A 20,214-nucleotide genomic window follows, 5' to 3' on the forward strand; every position below is an offset into this window, starting at 1 on the left:
CTCCTGGAAAGGGGCATTGGTAGACCAGCCTCCCTTTTGTCTCATTAATTCAAGGAGATATCTGAAGGAAACCTCTTCCAAGGGAGACCTTGGGACTCTCCCCCTCATCGAGGTCAATGTCTTGTGTGATGCACTCCCTAAGGGAGTCCAAATCTCTTGCACTGTTTCCTATGTTCCTGTACAACAGGTGCATCATGGAGGGACCAGAAGCAACAGGGGTGTCCAATGGTTGGGTTTGCCAGAGACCAACCGGTCTTGCTGCTGCAAAGATAGAGCAAGAGTTGGAAGTGAACCACAGGAAGGAACAAGGTTTCTGGACAGATCTGGGTCCAAGCAGGGAGCCCCTTTTCTGGAGCTGGAAAGAATCCTTTTGAATGTAGAGACAGAAGCTGGTTCCAAGGAAGGTCTCCCCCAATCCACGGACCCAGGCAGGAATTCCTCTCTGGAAGCGGCATGACTCAAATCAGAGATCAATGCTGGGGAAGAGCTGTAGAAGGCTGAAACTCTGAGGCACAGGGATGGCTACGAGTGTCTCACACTCAACTCTGATTCTTTGAAGCACAGTGCCAATGTGGTTGGAGTTGAACAAGGTAAGGACATACAGTCGAAGACATAAAAGACTAAAAGCTCTCACAGGAGTACCCAGATCCAAGACTACCTGATCTCAGGGTAGGACTGTAGAAAGAAACTACAATGAGAGTGGCAAGTAGGGATCCCACAATCCCCAGATTGCATGCGTGGGGGGAGACAGAGAGATCCCTTAGTTGGAGCTACATCTTCAAAAAGTTAATCATTCTGTCCACATCAGCTTCAGTAAAGGTCCCTTAAAGACTGTGAACTGAAGGATGAAAACAGAGGGTGGTCTCTAACTTTAGTGCCCATGTCTTTCCAAAGGAATGGTTGGAAAATAAAGACCTTAGGTGGGTGGCTTGAGTGAAGGAAGCAGGCTCAAATCCACCACCAGACAATCGGAGATTTATCTTGGGTCAACCTGACACTGGATCGAAAGAGACCATGACAGCTGGATCCAAACAGAATTTTTGGCACCAGATCAGAAACTGAAACATGGTATGGAGATTTCTTACAGGACCCTTCCCATCTTCAGGTTCCCTCTAGTGGTCTTGGGTTCTTTCCATCCCTGGCTTGGCAGAAGACTTCTCCCAAGGGTACTTTGATTAAGGAGAAACAGATACACCAGTGGTAGTTTGCTGTAAGGTAGCAGAGAAAAGACCCTTTAGAATTCTAATACACCACTGTTGAGAGACACAGAAAGAGACCAATCAAGGTCCAAAGGCACACATGTTTTACTCCTCCTGAAGATGAGCCACCCCTAAACAATAAACGCAATTCACATGTGGGTGTTGGAGCAGAATTTTATGCCCACAAACAGAACACCTTCTGAAGCTGGAGGCCTTGTAGGACATCTTGTCAACAGACACACACACACACACACACACACACACACACACACACACACACACACACACACACACACACACAACACACAACACAACACAACACACAACACAATACACAACACAACACAACACACAACACGCACACACATACCTTCCAGGAAGTGAAGAAAAACAGTTCATGTTAACACCAAACAGCAAAAAGATAACCAGAAAGCTAACTCAGTACTAACTGTAAGCACTAAACTTACAATACTCATAACCAACCAACCAAAGATATCAGTCACAAGGTGGACTTTTTTTCTTTTTTGGAAAGGGAGAGAAAAATTGCAGGAACTAGCCCAAGATAAAAAGATTACAGAATCTAACAGTTTAACTTACACAGGCAAGAAGGACAGAAAAACTGAAAGCTAACAAAACAAAAATTTGACTAATTGCAAAATTAACTGAAAGTCCAAACAACTACGAAGAGCAGGAGACCACATCTTGCTGTAAAGCGGCAAATGACATTTGAAGAGCTGGCAAGGCCGTGCTGTGCTATGGAAAGGAAGGTGCTGAAAAAATGTTCTATGAACTGTCAAATTTGGATCCATTCAGATCCAACAGACACAGCTGGTGGGCGGACAGAAAAAACAACTTCAGATCTGAACGATACATGAAGCTCCTCTGGACTTAACAGGAGAAAAATCACAGCCATGATAATGGGGAATGAGGAGTGAATTATAAGTGCTGAAAATCTGAAAACTGATACTGTTAAACTATTACAGGGAAAAGATCATGAAAAGAATCTGATGTAAGAAATAGCACAAAAGTAAAGTACAGTTGTGTACACTTACCATAAAGGTAGATGTTAGAATGTATTCACTGTTGCAGTCATTACATTTGGGTAATCTGCTGGCAGGTTGCCCTCAGTCAGCCTGATTAACAAAGTCTTGGGTCCTGCGTCAGTTGCTGTCCCTTCTTCCAGGACGTCAGGGGTATAAAACATGCAGCAGACGCCATTCCATCAGTTTTTCTTGCCCCAGATGTCAGGTGCCCCCCTAATGGGGAACGAATAAACATAAAAACACAAAGGAATACCTCCAATAAAAGCAAATACACCAAAAAGGCTTTTAAGCATAGTAAGGGAAAGTAGAGGTATAGCCAAAAAATGTTAGGGGGCTGGAGGGAGGGTAACCTGGACTGCAACAGTGAATACACTCGAACATCTACATTTATGGTAAGTGTACACAACTGTACTATGTTCTTCGTGTTTTACTGTTGCAGTCATTACATTTGGGTAGATTCCCAAAGCTATGGTTGGGAGGATGGATTTATACAGCATTAGGGCCAGCTGTAAGGCCCTGCAAGACAGCAGTGGTAAAGCCATCTCTGGATTTAGAGAAAATTGGTAAATGATAATGCTTGGTGAATGTATGTACAGAGCACCAGGTAGCAGCTTCTAGGATGTCCCTGGTAGGAACACCTCCGAGAAAGGCTGCAGAAGTAAATGCAGCCCTGGTGGAGTGAGATCTGATCCCCTGGGGGACAGGCTTTCCATGCTGCTTATAGCAGAAATGAATGCAATGGCTTTATCCATTTAGAAAGGACAGCTGTGTACACTTACCATAAATGTAGATGTTCGAGTGTATTCACTGTTGCAGTCATTACATTTGGGTAATCTGCTGGCAGGTTGACCTCAGTCGGCCTGAATTCCAAAGTCTTGGGTCCTGTGTCGGTTGCTGTCTCCTCTTCCAGGACGTCAGGGGTATAAAACAAGCAGCGCATTAGTATAAACTTTACCTTCATCTACAAGCAAATACACCACATAGGTTGTAGAAGATAGAGAAGGAAAGATAAACTCCAGAATGAAAGGGGGATGGCGGGCGGGTAACCTGGACTGCAACAGTGAAAATACCCAAACATCTACATTTATGGTAAGTGTACACAACTGTACTATGTTCTTCGTGTTTCACTGTTGCAGTCATTACATTTGGGTAGAATCCTAAAGCTATGGTTGGGAGGCTGGAACTAAACAACATTAGGTGCGGCTATAAGGCCCTGCAGAACTGCAGTGGCAAAGCTTGCCCTGGACTTAGAGTAGAGAGGCAAATGATAATGCTTTGTAAAGGTGTGAACAGAACTCCAAGTAGCAGCCTCTAGAATATCTTTGGTTGGTACTTCTCTGAGAAAGGCTGCTGAAGTAGCTGCAGCTCTGGTGGAATGAGACCTAATGCCCTTGGGCACAGGTTTACCATGGTGTAAGTAGCAGAAACGAATGCAGTGACTTATCCACTTTGAAATAAGTCTGCTTTGAAGTTCAGGTGTTGTGGACTGAGTTATCTCAATAACTTGATTATTAGTATATGAAACATCTGGCGCACACACACACACACACACACACACACACACACACACACACACACACACACACCATTCTCTGTCAAACTGCAATGAAACAACAAAACTGTGTGTTGAAATTTTGGTCTTGATACTTTTTTCTATTTAGCCATTATCTTTCTCATACTCCAAGTATATGTCCAAGTATCAAAAACAACGAAGAAAGAGAAAGGCAACAGCCTGAAAAACAACGCCAGTTCATGAATGAAATTTATTACAACTTAGCGCCTCGGCATAATAGCCTTCAATGAGTACAAGTTACAAACACACCCCCACTCCAATATATATCACAATTAATCAAGCAATTACATGAATTAATCAATAAAGAAATAAAATAACATTTAAAGAAAAAATATCCAATATGGAAGAAAAATAACAATGCTATTCATACAAAACTTATAATAAGCATTTCAGATTTACTTCTAAATTTAAACCATTAGGAGACATAGTATTATATTTCAAAATATAAATAGTTTCTTTAAATAACAAAATATTTTTAATTAATTTATCATCACCTTTTTTAATAAAAATATTTTCTAAAACACAACATTCAAACATTTCTACATTACTATTATGACATTCTATAAAATGTACAGCAATGGGACTAGTTAATACTCTTTTTTTAATATCTCTAACATGTTCTTGCATTCTAGTTTTGAATTTTCTTTTTGTCTCACCAATGTAGTATAATTTACATGGACATCTAACACAATAAATAACCCCTACAGAATTACATGAAAAATTATTATTGGGAGTAAATGGAATTCCATTAATATTGTCAAAATATGGCTTAATAAATTTACATATATTACACTGGCCGCAAGCATTAGTACCTACTATAACCAAATTTTTATATATATTATCTACTGGAGAAATATAATAAGTATTAATTAATTTATCAGATAAATTTTGACCTCTTTTGAAAGATATTTTAGGAACAATAGGGAAAATTTTATAAAGATTTTTATCTGAAATTAAAAATTTCCAAAAATATTTAATAATATTCCAAATTTTGTCACTATACAAATTATAGATAGTGACAAAATAGATATCTAATACTTCATGTATAGAACTCCTTAAACATTTATTATTCCTGCTAACAGAACTAGCCTCATTCATAAAAGGCAGAAAATTACTTACTTCTATGTTATTACTAATAATCAATTTATTACCTTTAGTAGGATTAGTTTTATCCATTAATTTGTTAATGCAGAAATCTAATATATCCATGCTATATCCTCTTTTCAAGAACATAATAATACTATCATAGATATTCTGTTCTAAATCAAATTCATTATTGCATAGTCTGGATAGTCTTATAATTTCTCCATAAGGAATAGCAGATAAAGTGTGGGGGGGGGGGGTGGCAACTGGTTCCATAAAGAAACTGATGACCATCCATAAACTTACGATATAGTGTAGTGTGAACCTGATCACCCGATACACCAGTTAACATAATATCTAAATAATGGACTTTACTGCCAAATTGTAGACCATCAAAACGTAAATTATATTTATTATTATTAAGGTCTGAAAAAAACTCATAAACATATTCAATACCACCGCTACAAAGAAAAATTAAATCATCTATGTAGCGGTAGTAACACAGAACATGATTTTTATAGAATTTGTTAGTATATACATATTCCAACTCAAATTTACCCATAAAAAGGTTAGCATACATAGGGGCAAAAGATGCCCCCATAGCAGTACCTTTTAGTTGATGGTAAATAGATTGATTGAAACTAAAAAAGTTATTAGAAAGGCAGAAAGAAGTTAAGTCCATTATATAGTGGGTGGTAGGATTATCCCCCAAAAAATAAAATAATGCCTGCAAACCATCAGAATGATTAATGTTAGTGTAGAGACTGACAACATCTACACTAACCCAAAACATATTATCTGTCCAAGTAATATGACTTAGTTTATCAATAAAGTCAAAAGAATCTCTAATGTAGGATTCTAATTTAAATACATAAGATGACAGATAATTATGGACAACTATACCTATATTTTGACAAAAATAATTACTAGCAGAGACAATAGGACGTCCAGGTGGATTATTCATATTTTTATGAAGCTTGGGAAGACAATAAAAAGTGGCTAGATTACAATTTTCCAAACAGAATTTTTTGTCAAAGTCATCCTTGGAAATATATCCCAATCTTACCCCCTTATCCAATAAAGTAGTACATTCTTTTAAGGCTGTCATATACTTATCATAATCACTAATTTCATAGGTTGATGAATCATTTAAATGTTCCATACACATGTCTAAATATTGCTTATTATTCAATATAACAATTTTATTGCCCTTGTCAGATTTTTTAATGACAATATCATGTCTACTTGAAAGATTTTTCATAGCCATCCATTCATTTTTAGTCATATTGCATAATTTTTGATCATTCCTACATACATTTAACATTTCTTGTAATGAAAAATGGATCATTTCAGAGAAATGGATAATGTTGCAATTATTATATGGAGGGATAAACTTGCTATGAAAATTAATACCTTCAGTGTTAAGCGTAGAATAAGCTGAAGAATATAAGGAAGGCAAAGATTCATCAGAAAAACAAGAATAATAGCTGTCTATACTAGAATCACCATCAGTATCACCATATAACATATTAGAAACAGGCTCATCATAAGCAGAGATTTTTTTATCATTTGAAAAAAAATATCTCAAATGAAGTTTTCTAACAAATTTAAAAAACTCTTGTTTCAATATATGGTGTCTAGGAAAGACAGTGGGAACAAATTTAAGACCATATTGCAATACAGTTTGTTCTTCGTTAGAAATATTACAGCCAGAAATATTAACAACATTATTATCACTCAGTAAGACAGGGCTAGAAAAATCAAGTCCATCTACCCCTCTTAAATGTTTGTCTAGATTGCCCTTCACCGGAGAAGAACCCGTAGCAAAGTCTTTCTTTTGTATCCTCGTCTGGAATTGTTGCCATCACTCCGAAAACGCTGTTGATGCCCTAACGAATCATTAGCAGCTGGAAGAGGTGGAAAATCAGTATCTGAATCTGTGGTTAGACCATAACCATCAGAGGAAGCAAAAGATACAGAAAGCTGTTTTTTGTTATTATTTTTAACATTTACTTGTTTTTTTGAGGGGTGAAAAACTTGTTTTTGTTTCCAAAGGAATGCTCGCCCATTATCATAGTCTTTAATGTCTCTCTTGATTTTCACTGATTTATACTGTATCTGTTCAGTCTCATACTTGTGTAAATTATCATTCAAATTAGCAAAAACATCATTAACCTTAGACATACCAATGTCAGCCAATAATTTGGAATGCATAACATGTAATTGTTCTTGTAATTTCAACAAAAGAAGCTGTTCCCTTTCTACAAGAATCTTAACCCACTCCATAGCACAATTATGGGCCGCCGAAAGCCAGCGGTCTTTGAATATCAAATCATCACTGTCTGCATTATCAAACGGTGTCGCTGGGCTTTTAAAAGCCCGTAAGCCTCGTGGAGAAATGTCAAGATCCACATATCTTTGAAGCCCTAACAAGTTAAAATGACACCGTGTTTCCCTAAAAAGCAGCTTTTCAAATTCTTTTATATTATCTTGAATGTCCTGCGGAAACGTAGGATTAACAGTGCGGCCACCTAAAGAACCGAAGGGATTCATAAATTTCTGCTGCCTATCTTGGAAAAGTTTAGTAATATATTCAGAGGAAACGTTACCATGAGGTGCTGCATTCACTGCAGGGTCTGCTCGATAATAGTTAGTAGCGGAGCCGGCACCACGTAACCTGCTGTCTAGTTGAATATCCATGTTTACGGAAGAGCCCGGCACATCCATAGGAGCATTCGCTCTCACCATATCTTCAATAGTCGGCAAAATTGCAGGAAGCCCACCTGTAACATCCTTCATAACCTTTGGTCTGACAATCTGGTCAGGAGCCGCTGTAATAACAGGAAACAAATGATTCACCCCTCTACAATCACCACGAACAGCTGAGGGGGATGCAGCATTAATAACGTTAACAGTTCTCTCATTGTTACCATCGACAACGTTAACATTTCTTCCATTGACACCATCCGAATTAGCAGTAAATCCATTAACTGACGGAGAAAAATTCTAGGAGTGTTTAATAAAGAACTGGTATCCATGTCCAAATATCAAAAACAACGAAGAAAGAGAAAGGCAACAGCCTGAAAAACAACGCCAGTTCATGAATGAAATTTATTACAACTTAGCGCCTCGGCATAATAGCCTTCAATGAGTACAAGTTACAAACACACACCCACTCCAATATATATCACAATTAATCAAGCAATTACATGAATTAATCAATAAAGAAATAAAATAACATTTAAAGAAAAAATATCCAATATGGAAGAAAAATAACAATGCTATTCATACAAAACTTATAATAAGCATTTCAGATTTACTTCTAAATTTAAACCATTAGGAGACATAGTATTATATTTCAAAATATAAATAGTTTCTTTAAATAACAAAATATTTTTAATTAATTTATCATCACCTTTTTTAATAAAAATATTTTCTAAAACACAACATTCAAACATTTCTACATTACTATTATGACATTCCATAAAATGTACAGCAATGGGACTAGTTAATACTCTTTTTTTAATATCTCTAACATGTTCTTGCATTCTAGTTTTGAATTTTCTTTTTGTCTCACCAATGTAGTATAATTTACATGGACATCTAACACAATAAATAACCCCTACAGAATTACATGAAAAATTATTATTGGGAGTAAATGGAATTCCATTAATATTGTCAAAATATGGCTTAATAAATGTACATATATTACACTGGCCGCAAGCATTAGTACCTACTATAACCAAATTTTTTATATATATTATCTACTGGAGAAATATAAGTATTAATTAATTTATCAGATAAATTTTGACCTCTTTTGAAAGATATTTTAGGAACAATAGGGAAAATTTTATAAAGATTTTTATCTGAAATTAAAAATTTCCAAAAATATTTAATAATATTCCAAATTTTGTCACTATACAAATTATAGATAGTGACAAAATAGATATCTAATACTTCATGTATAGAACTCCTTAAACATTTATTATTCCTGCTAACAGAACTAGCCTCATTCATAAAAGGCAGAAAATTACTTACTTCTATGTTATTACTAATAATCAATTTATTACCTTTAGTAGGATTAGTTTTATCCATTAATTTGTTAATGCAGAAATCTAATATATCCATGCTATATCCTCTGTTCAAGAACATAATAATACTATCATAGATATTCTGTTCTAAATCAAATTCATTATTGCATAGTCTGGATAGTCTTATAATATCTCCATAAGGAATAGCCACTTTTTATTGTCTTCCCAAGCTTCATAAAAATATGAATAATCCACCTGGACGTCCTATTGTCTCTGCTAGTAATTATTTTTGTCAAAATATAGGTATAGTTGTCCATAATTATCTGTCATCTTATGTATTTAAATTAGAATCCTACATTAGAGATTCTTTTGACTTTATTGATAAACTAAGTCATATTACTTGGACAGATAATATGTTTTGGGTTAGTGTAGATGTTGTCAGTCTCTACACTAACATTAATCATTCTGATGGTTTGCAGGCATTATTTTATTTTTTGGGGGATAATCCTACCACCCACTATACAATGGACTTAACTTCTTTCTGCCTTTCTAATAACTTTTTTAGTTTCAATCAATCTATTTACCATCAACTAAAAGGTACTGCTATGGGGCATCTTTTGCCCCTATGTATGCTAACCTTTTTATGGGTAAATTTGAGTTGGAATATGTATATACTAACAAATTCTATAAAAATCATGTTCTGTGTTACTACCGCTACATAGATGATTTAATTTTTCTTTGTAGCGGTGGTATTGAATATGTTTATGAGTTTTTTTCAGACCTTAATAATAATAAATATAATTTACGTTTTGATGGTCTACAATTTGGCAGTAAAGTCCATTATTTAGATATTATGTTAACTGGTGTATCGGGTGATCAGGTTCACACTACAGTATATCGTAAGTTTATGGATGGTCATCAGTTTCTTTATGGAACCAGTTGCCACCCCCCCCACACTTTATCTGCTATTCCTTATGGAGAAATTATAAGACTATCCAGACTATGCAATAATGAATTTGATTTAGAACAGAATATCTATGATAGTATTATTATGTTCTTGAAAAGAGGATATAGCATGGATATATTAGATTTCTGCATTAACAAATTAATGGATAAAACTAATCCTACTAAAGGTAATAAATTGATTATTAGTAATAACATAGAAGTAAGTAATTTTCTGCCTTTTATGAATGAGGCTAGTTCTGTTAGCAGGAATAATAAATGTTTAAGGAGTTCTATACATGAAGTATTAGATATCTATTTTGTCACTATCTATAATTTGTATAGTGACAAAATTTGGAATATTATTAAATATTTTTGGAAATTTTAATTTCAGATAAAAATCTTTATAAAATTTTCCCTATTGTTCCTAAAATATCTTTCAAAAGAGGTCAAAATTTATCTGATAAATTAATTAATACTTATTATATTTCTCCAGTAGATAATATATATAAAAATTTGGTTATAGTAGGTACTAATGCTTGCGGCCAGTGTAATATATGTAAATTTATTAAGCCATATTTTGACAATATTAATGGAATTCCATTTACTCCCAATAATAATTTTTCATGTAATTCTGTAGGGGTTATTTATTGTGTTAGATGTCCATGTAAATTATACTACATTGGTGAGACAAAAAGAAAATTCAAAACTAGAATGCAAGAACATGTTAGAGATATTAAAAAAAGAGTATTAACTAGTCCCATTGCTGTACATTTTATGGAATGTCATAATAGTAATGTAGAAATGTTTGAATGTTGTGTTTTAGAAAATATTTTTATTAAAAAAGGTGATGATAAATTAATTAAAAATATTTTGTTATTTAAAGAAACTATTTATATTTTGAAATATAATACTATGTCTCCTAATGGTTTAAATTTAGAAGTAAATCTGAAATGCTTATTATAAGTTTTGTATGAATAGCATTGTTATTTTTCCTCCATATTGGATATATTTTTTCTTTAAATGTTATTTTATTTCTTTATTGATTAATTCATGTAATTGCTTGATTAATTGTGATATATATTGGAGTGGGTGTGTGTTTGTAACTTGTACTCATTGAAGGCTATTATGCCGAGGCGCTATATGTCCAAGTATGTCTGCTCTGCACGTAACAAATTTAAAATGTGACAAAAAGAAAAACCTGGTTGGCACTCTCAAGCATGACTCAGGTATGTTACATATATGGTCTAGACGAGTAGCTTAGCTTCAAATGATCCCCTGTGGAAATGGCTATATAGATTATAGCTATACTTTTACTTCATTTTTCTGCCAACTTCAGGTCCTGTAAATCAAAGGAGCACCATACCAGCCAGTTAATCTGCATTTTACTGCTATTCCTTTACATTAAATACCTTAGATCATCTTGGCTCAGAAAATTCAAGTCCCCATAGTTGACATAGAACTCAAAATCATCTGTGTAGCGGTTGAATGTGATCACTTTACGCTGTGGGTACGGAGCCATCCGGTGGAAAAGGATGCGTTTGTTGTGCTTAATACTCTTCCCTGCACCTTCCTCCTCTTCTACTTCACGGCTGAACTCCACCTGCAAAGTTTGAAAATGTAAACACAAAACAACAAAAACAATCCATTAATATCAGCCCACATTTCATCTACTATATGGCTCACTGTAGCTTTACTTCATCATATCAAGCAGGACAAGACAACCTACCTTCACAGCCATAAACTGCCTCTCTCAAAATCAGTGCATTAACCAGCTGCAGGAAAATGTTGTAGAAATTCACTTCTTCCTTGACAGCAAATTATGCCTGTTCCCCCAAGCATGTCTTGGGTTGGAAAATAACTATTCTCAAGTACAACCAGAATCACTCAAACACCACACCAAGTCAAAACAATGCAATTCTTGTTTCAGATCAAAACAGGGCACACAAAAGGGGGATAAAACACTACAGAAATACAAGAAGTAACCAAACATTAAATTTAAAATCTTTAGAAGTTTCATGTCACAACATATCATCTAGAATAAGAATGTTTTCAAGACTTCCTAAAAGTGGCGAAAGAGGAGCCAAAGTTTGTTTTAAAAACAAACCTTGCAAAAGTGTAGCCATGCATACACCAGGTGCACTAAGTGAATACATTCTGTAATAATCTGCCAGCTGGAATATGGATAACAACATGTATATTTTGTTAATGTACCAACTGCTTTACTACTTAATGGCCTTATGGCCAGGTTTATCTTCTCTACCAATCAGCATACATCATTCTTATGGATGCTCTTGCACTAAGAAACAGATGAGCATTCCAAATATTACACCCTTATTACATTACAACAATTAGCATTTGCCATTACCCAATCATCCTCTTGCCATCATTGAGAACCCTCCCGCATGTTAACAATGAGGATTTGGCACCAACACTGCTACAAAATGTTAGGCCCAGTACAAAGACTGGCACCGCAAAGGTGGTTCTCTTTCTAGTGAAAATGAAGAATGTGCCTGTTACATCTAACATCAAGGACTCTTCTTGATGGGTCCCTATGGTTGAGTTAAGTCCCAAGCAGCAAACCATCCAGGATGAAGGATGTCAAGAACCACAACAGGACCAGACACAGAAAGAGAGAGAGAGGAGTGAATACTGGAAACTTCTAAGGAGGCCAGTCTCCACTCTTCGAAGCAGAACATAGTTTGGGATGGAGTGACAAGGGCACATCAAGCAAGCACTGTTGGCAAGTACTCGTAACTGAGGACCAAACTGTTGCCCAAGACAGTAGGTACAATGCCCAGTGGCACAGACACCAATTATCCCTCACTCTATAAACAAACAAAAGGGGATTTTAACCCCATCACTCCACAGGCATCAGGAAACCGAGAACCAAGTCCATCCAACATAGAAAAGGCTACTCCAACAGGATACCCCTTTCTGAGGGCCACAGCAACACACCTAACTGACTGTATCCAGTCAATCCCTCTGGTTCTCACTCCCTTTAAGAACCTGTGGAAAGGAAGATTATCCAGGGACACACACCACCTTCAAACAAGTGGGAAGAGGGGATGCACCTTCTTATAGGTCCCAAAGAAACATGTCAGCAACAGGATGTAAACACACTAGCAAGAGACTACCATCAGCTCACATCCTATATCCCATGGCCAAAAGCCCTAGTGACAGTCAAAGCTCAAGACTCCAAAAGGGAATGGTCTCCATGGAGTGGGTAAGGTTTCACTAAAATCATTCATCAGTAAGCCATTATCTTTCCTCCACAATGGCAAGACCTCCCCTGTCCTACATAACACCTACACACATGTGTACACACATACACATGCATGTACAAACACATACACGCACCTCCCTACCTACTGAAATCCTTGCTGGCCCCATTGGAAGACAGGAAAGCCATGATCCTCTCTAAGATGCTGAAAATTCAGTCTCCAAAAAAGCAGTGTGAACACCCTAGGGACGCACCTCTGGGTGGGGTAGGCTTTTCCCAGGCCTCAAGTCTCAGAGTGAAACTGAGGACCACAGAACAAGATCAACCATCAACTACTTAGGAAGAAATCATGCCTTTACAAGATTTGAGAGTCCACGAACTTTGTTAACCTACTTCTATAACGCAAAGTTCCCAGCAATTATACACAAAATTTCAGGTGAAACTGCAGTCAACCTGCCAGGCATCAAGACAAGCCCTTTAACAAGTCCAAACAGAGGCTTCTTTTGAACATACTTTTAAAATTTGGTAATACAGCCAAAGAATTCCAATGGCATGCAAATGCACAAGCTGTTTTACCCAGGTTAGCAAGAAGTGACAGCCAAACTGATCTGAACTTTCAAGTGTCAAAAAAAGAATGGTTAGGAATGAGCACACTTACGTAATCAATGTATGATGTCTGGAAGAGCCACATGTGAGACCATGTAAGGATGGCTGAGAGAGCCAAGACTTCTTTAAAGGATCCTCTCAGGAGGAGATGAAAGGTCCGTAGATTGTCATGTTCTCTGCCTCATCATGTAACAGACTTCAGCAGAGTTGTGGTCATTTGGAGGGGATGGTGAAGAATCAGTAAAATATACACTGCTAGTATGCGGGATGGGAGACTCCAAAGGACAGCCTAAGTGTTTCCGTCTTGCACCTGTGCTATCATTAAATTTAAGTTACCCTGAAAGCATGACTGGGACTGACCCCATTTTCAGTGGAAGCCCAGGGAGAAATGCCCCACAGTTATTACAGATATACAGAAAACAGTATAGAGACATGATGAAATCAGCAAGGAAAGAGTAGCACTGCTAGAACCAAATTCATCTTCAAGTCTTGGTGAATACCTTGATGTGGTGGACCCTGCTCTCACAAAATCTCACTACGATGATAATGATATATAGACTGTATCTTACTTACATAGCATACATTGTGGAAGACGATTAAAAAAAAATAAAAGACAGCTGGGTGCACAGGTTTCAGGATAAAGAAAGTGCCCAATCCTAGTGCCAGGACATCAAAAATGTCAGTGTAGCATCCTCAAGACATGGAAACATTCCTACACTGGGGTTAGGCCAGGCTTAGGGGGATGATGACTCCCCTACTACAGAAGGGAAGTAGTAGTCCATGTAAACTAACAGGCCAAAAAAGAGCCATAAAGATAAAAGAGTGGACCTACTGCGGATAAGGAAGAAATTATGTATTGTTACTATTCTGCAAAAGGCCAGAATTTCCAAACAAAGGATATTTAGAAAGTTTGAGAGAAATTAGAAGAAAAATACTTTAGGAAGAAAAAATGTCAAAAGCGTCAAATGCAAATTTGCAATCATTAATACAAACACTTAAAGATGAAGAAACACTGAGCTACCTGGAAAAAGCAACAGAGGACGTGCAAAAATATAAAGAACAAAACCCAGAGATTTTTGAAAGTTATAAAAAAGAGACATGGAAAAAAAAAAAACCTGATATGGTGCAATATTTACGCAAAGGCAAAACTAATCAATACAAATAAAGCAGCACCAAATATATTTGAAGAGAAATAGACAAATGTACCCAAATATGGAAAAATTTGCAATAAAAAAACAAGAAAACAAAGGGGGAAAGGAGAAGAGATTAGAAATAGATAAAGAAATGGAAACTGAAGTTACTGATTATCTCTGAAGTGAAAGATTTAGTGTAAAGTACAACACAGATAATGTCACAGAATGATGGAACAATCAGTCCCGTCCCCAAACTAAGGAGAAGCAGTTAGAGGGAAGGCATCTGATGACTTGCCACATGATGATACTCTGAAGGCTTCAGCAAGAAACCAGTACAAAAGTTCAGTTGAACTTGCACAGCAAAGGAAGGAGCAGTAAACAGTTGCAATTCTGACATAGGCAATGTTGTGGAGTGATGGGCCAATGAGCTCCCATATGGAGGATCAGTAGATGAGGCAGGATGCATCTGAAGAGAATATGTCACAGGAAGATGTTCTGGAACCTTCTGTAGAATACCTGCAGGAAACATTGGCAAAGAATGTGTCCACATTTTGGAAGAAAATGATCTAAGGTAAGAGCTGTTTAATTTAATATTGATAGACTTATTAAGATCGGGGGACTAAATAGACTACATAAAATAAATAAGGCAAAAATGTTAAAAGTCTGCAAAAACAGATGAACACCATTAGAAATTCATGTGATACAACAAAAATAAATATAATACATTACTATGCAGCTAAATTAATAACAGATAAAGTCTTACTACAAAAACATACAACCATAAGGGAAAGGAAGGGAAAATAAAATACCACCATGGAAGCACTGAAAAAGAAAACTGTAAAGGAGTTAAGAAAATAAGTGTCACTGTTAGAAGAACAAAGATGAGGGAATGTATAAACAAAAACACACAGAAATATAAAGGTGGTAAAGCAATGCACAGTAACAAAACAGACCAAAATCTATCATTCACTACTGCAAATAATGAAGTAAAGATATCAGCACAGACAGAAAAATTACAAGACATGCAGATAAATGTAAGGGAAAAGTACAAAATAAGCAATTCATTGATGACCCACAAATAGAGAACTAGGAAAGAAAGCAAAAGGAATATTACCACCAAAAAAAGAAGTGGGCACATTTTGGAGATATATTCAATAACATGTGGAACATAAAGATGCTAAAGGGATAGACAATTTAAAAGAAATAGTAAGGAGTTTGAATGTACAGGATATGAAATAGGATGAAGTAAAGGCCAGGGAAATTGAAACAAAATTAAGAAAAGTGCCTAAATGGAAAACCCCAGGCCCAGATGCAATACCTAACTTTTGGCTAAAAGTGTTAACATCTTTACACAAATATTTAGACCAGAGTAAGAATTACTTATATGCGCATCACAAACACCAACCTGCTTAACAGGAAAAACAATACTTCTCTCCTTAAGATTGAACCTGCAAGCCATCCCAAAAACTATAGACCAATAACTTTCCTTCCATTAATGTACAAATTATATACTGGAACTGATGTACAGTTTATAGCCATTAAAAAAAAATTAATGGCAATAGAAAATACAGTTGCGTAAGATCTTACTATACAGTAGATGTACTTCTTTTCACTTTTGCAGTATTCTTTACTAAAAGGATTCCCTGCCCAGGGTAGCCCAACATCCAGCTAGTACATCACATGTATACTCCCCGCTCAACTGCATAGGGCATAAAGGTGACATATGCATGTACATAGCTCAGAACTGAATAGCCCCAGGAGGAGCAACAGTCCAAGGAGAGGAGGAGGAACATGTGCATCCAGAAAGGGGGGGGGTAGATGATGGAAGGAGTGTATACTGCAACAGTAAAGAGTAGGAAATCTACCATTATGGTATGATCTTAAACTACTTTACTACATCCTTCTGTATCACTGTCGCAGTATTCTTTATTAAAGGGAGAGTACAAAAGCTCAAGAGGAAATGTGGGAGGGGGAAATCCTAGCAGAAACCTGAAGAAATCCATGCAGGTTTCCTGGTCTTGCACCGGAAACATCTAATTTGTAATACTTGGTAAAGGTATGGACAGAAGTCCAAGTAGCAACTTCACAGATGGAATTGGTATCCAATCCTTTGAAAAAAGTACCAGAGAAACACACAACCCTTTACAGAGGCAGAAAGACATTTCCCATGAAAGTAGTAACAAAAAGAAATTGGTCTTAGAGAAACATGAAGAAATGGGTTGCATAGAAAGAGCCAAACCTAGAGATCTAGGATGAAAAGAAACAAAGTTGCTCAGACTTGCGAATGGCCTTTGTCTTATCAAAATAATATCCAAGCTGTCTATTTAAATCCAAGGTATGAAGAACCCTCTCACTAGCAGTCTGGAGAGAAGGGAAAAAAAGTGGGCAAATTAGACTGATTACGAGATAATTCATTTATTACCTGGTAAATTAAAGAAGGATCAGTACGAAGAGACACCTTGTCCCTATGAAAAACTAAAAAAGGAGTAACAACCATAAGGGCCTGTAGCTCAGGCTCTCTCCCAGCTGAAGTGCCAAAAGAAAAAACAGTCTTCCAAGTACAATGCTGCAAGGAAGCTCAAGCTGCAAGTTCAAAAGGAGCCTGAGTCAATTTTTCAAGAACAAAATTAAGGTCCCAAGAAGGTGGAATAGACCTCTTGGGTGGTCTAACATGAAGGACGTCTTTAAGCAACTGTTTTACCTCAAACCTAGATGCCACAGGAGTCAAACACAGACAAGCAAAAATAGCTGAAAGATGAGCTTTAACTAAAGAGCAAGCCAACCCAGCATGAAACAACTCACAAGTAAGACAAAACCAAAGGAACCTCCACAAGAAATAGATCCTAGTTATGAGTTAGGCACCAGACCAAAAGTCTCTTTCATTTGGACACACAAGATTTCCTGGTAGTGAGTTTGCTGGCCTCCTACTAGACCAAGTACATCCTCAGAAAAGTGGTGAGTAAAAGGGATTAAAACCCTACCTATCACCCACAGTGTCAGTCGAAGAGTGGACAAGTGAGGATGGAAGATAAACCCCTTGTCTTGTGTGAGTAGGTCCACAGCCTGTGAAGCAACTTCTGGTGATTGCCCTTGGCTAGATGTAGAAGAATGGGGAACCAATGCTATCTGGGCCAAAAGGAAATAATCAGCAGGAGTTTGGGGGAGTCCTGTTCTATCTTGAGCAACATCCTCAGTATGAGAAAACAGAGGAAATGTGTAAAGAAACATCTCCTTCCAAGAAGACGACAGGGTGTCCCCACATTTCATGCCAGAGAACTTGGGATTCTGGTGAAAAAGAAAGGAAGTTGTCTGTTCACAGGGGACACAAAAATATCTGAGGAGTACCCCACTGGTGGACAATGTCCAAAAATCATCTGTGATGAAGCATCCACGTGTGAGTTTGCCTTGGAACTGCTAAGAGACCCTGCCACAATGTTTAGTTCTGAAGGAAAAGAAACAGCTTGAAGAGTCACTTGACAGTGGATAGCCAGATCCCAAACCTGAAGAGCTAGTCTGTACAAAAGGTAAGACCTTGGTCCCCCTTGCTTGGTGACGTACTACATCACTAATATTATCTGTAAAGATTTTGAGAGGCCCTAGAAGTAAGTATGGAAGGCCTGAAGAGCAAGGAGAAGAGCTCTCCTCTTCTTGATGTTGATACGGTCCTCCCTCTAACAAATAAGCCAAAGACCCTGAACCTTCAGTGGGCCAAAAGAAGCTCCTCATCCCAATCTGACGCATCCAAGAAAAGATCCTGAGGCAATTAGGGGTTAAAAAGGAAGCCCCGGGTTGAGAGAGGACTGCTAAACCCACCAATGAAGCTCTAGTGTGAGTCATGGAAGAAGAACCACACAGTCTAAAGGTTGATAATGTTGAGGCCAGACAGACTAAGAACCACTGTAGCTTCCTCATGTGGACTCTGGCTAGAGGAAGCATAGGAATGGTGGAGGTCATGTAATCCAGAACCCTTAGAAGCTCCCTGGCTGTAATAAACCTCTCTGGGTGGACTTCAAGGCCATGCGTGCATTAAACAACCCCTATGTAAAATCCTGCTAATCACGTTGGGTATCCTTAAGGGCAGGGGAAATGCGCTTTTGTTTTGTGCTTCTTTTTCAAAGGGATGTCACCCTAAAGATCTTAACGGACAAGCAACGTAGTGGGAATCTCCTCCTGAACAAGAATCTGCGTAACACCCCTCAGTCCATCAGATATGATCAGCCGAGGTTACCTCAACATCTACAGCAGAAATCTGCAGAGACTCTGAGGACGTGTAAAAAGCCAGATCCATGCCAGTGACTGAAATAGTCTCAACAGAAGAATGATACGAACAACCGGATGATCATCTGGGCTTTCACCAGTCTCGACAGACATCCGAAAGAGGTGGTACAGCAGATAAAAATGATCTAACTTTTTTAGTCTTCTTGGCAGACGGCTGACCCTTGGGATGGGATGATTCCGCCATTGCACCCTGCGTCAACAACTTAAGACTGTTCTCTAGGTAATAGACAAAAAGGAGAAACTACTACAAAGGGTCTTAGGGGCAAACACTTGACAAATCGGGCATGATGTATGGTCATGAGAAGCACCAAAACAAAACAAATACTGCTCATGACCCTTATGGGGAATCTGTCTCCCATACTGACATTTTCCCTTTCTGGATGACATGTAACCCCATAATTAAAAGAAAAAAAACAAGATAAGAAGAAAACTCCCTACATTTATATGAAATTGTCTTGGTAACCAGCAGAAACGAAGAAGCATCCAGACAGATGATCAAAGATAGAATTCAGACTGGGGGCAAAGAAGTTCTGAGGCATGTACATCTACACGTCACCTTTACGCTCTACACCACGAGAGGGGAGCATATGTCTGACGTATGATGTCTTTAAAATCCTAAGGCTTTGGTATACCGGCAGGACGTTGGGCTACCCTAGGTAGGGAATACCTTTAGTAAAGAATACTGCAACAGTGATATGGAAGGACATTAAAAGGGTAACAAAAGAAAGGCATAAGGAACAAAAGATCATTTGCTGATAAATAAAGCCATAACATAGAATTGTAAAAAGAGGAAGAATCTAAGTATGGCATGGATAGATTACATAAAAGCACTTAACAGCATCGCACATTCATAGATAAAGGAGGATCTACAAATGTACAAAATACATCCTACATTGATGAATTACATTATAGTGAACATGAAACAGTGGCATACCACTTTGCAGTTACGCCATGACAAATGGCAAATTATTATCCCAGGGATAAAAACTCAAAGGGAGATATTCCAGGGTGACTCTTCTTACCTCTACTGTTTTGTCTTGCACTGAAGCCATTAAGCTGTTTACTCAATAGATTAGATTACGGTTATAATTTTTGTGTACACT

At 37.3% G+C, this 20,214-nt stretch overlaps 1 protein-coding gene across 1 annotated transcript in view; it reads right to left on the bottom strand.

Annotated features, from left to right (window-relative positions):
* HYOU1 (hypoxia up-regulated 1) overlaps positions 1–20,214 on the bottom strand; it is a 1,290,196-nt gene that overhangs the window by 561,578 nt on the left and 708,404 nt on the right. The window contains exon 12 of the mRNA XM_044079444.1: positions 11,284–11,474. Coding sequence (XP_043935379.1) covers positions 11,284–11,474 — 191 coding nt within the window. The remainder of the gene's footprint in view (positions 1–11,283; positions 11,475–20,214) is intronic.

Source organism: Protopterus annectens, chromosome 8.part0 (assembly GCF_019279795.1).
Source record: "Protopterus annectens isolate FY-2018-M chromosome 8.part0, PAN1.0, whole genome shotgun sequence".
Lineage (NCBI taxonomy): Eukaryota > Metazoa > Chordata > Ceratodontiformes > Protopteridae > Protopterus > Protopterus annectens.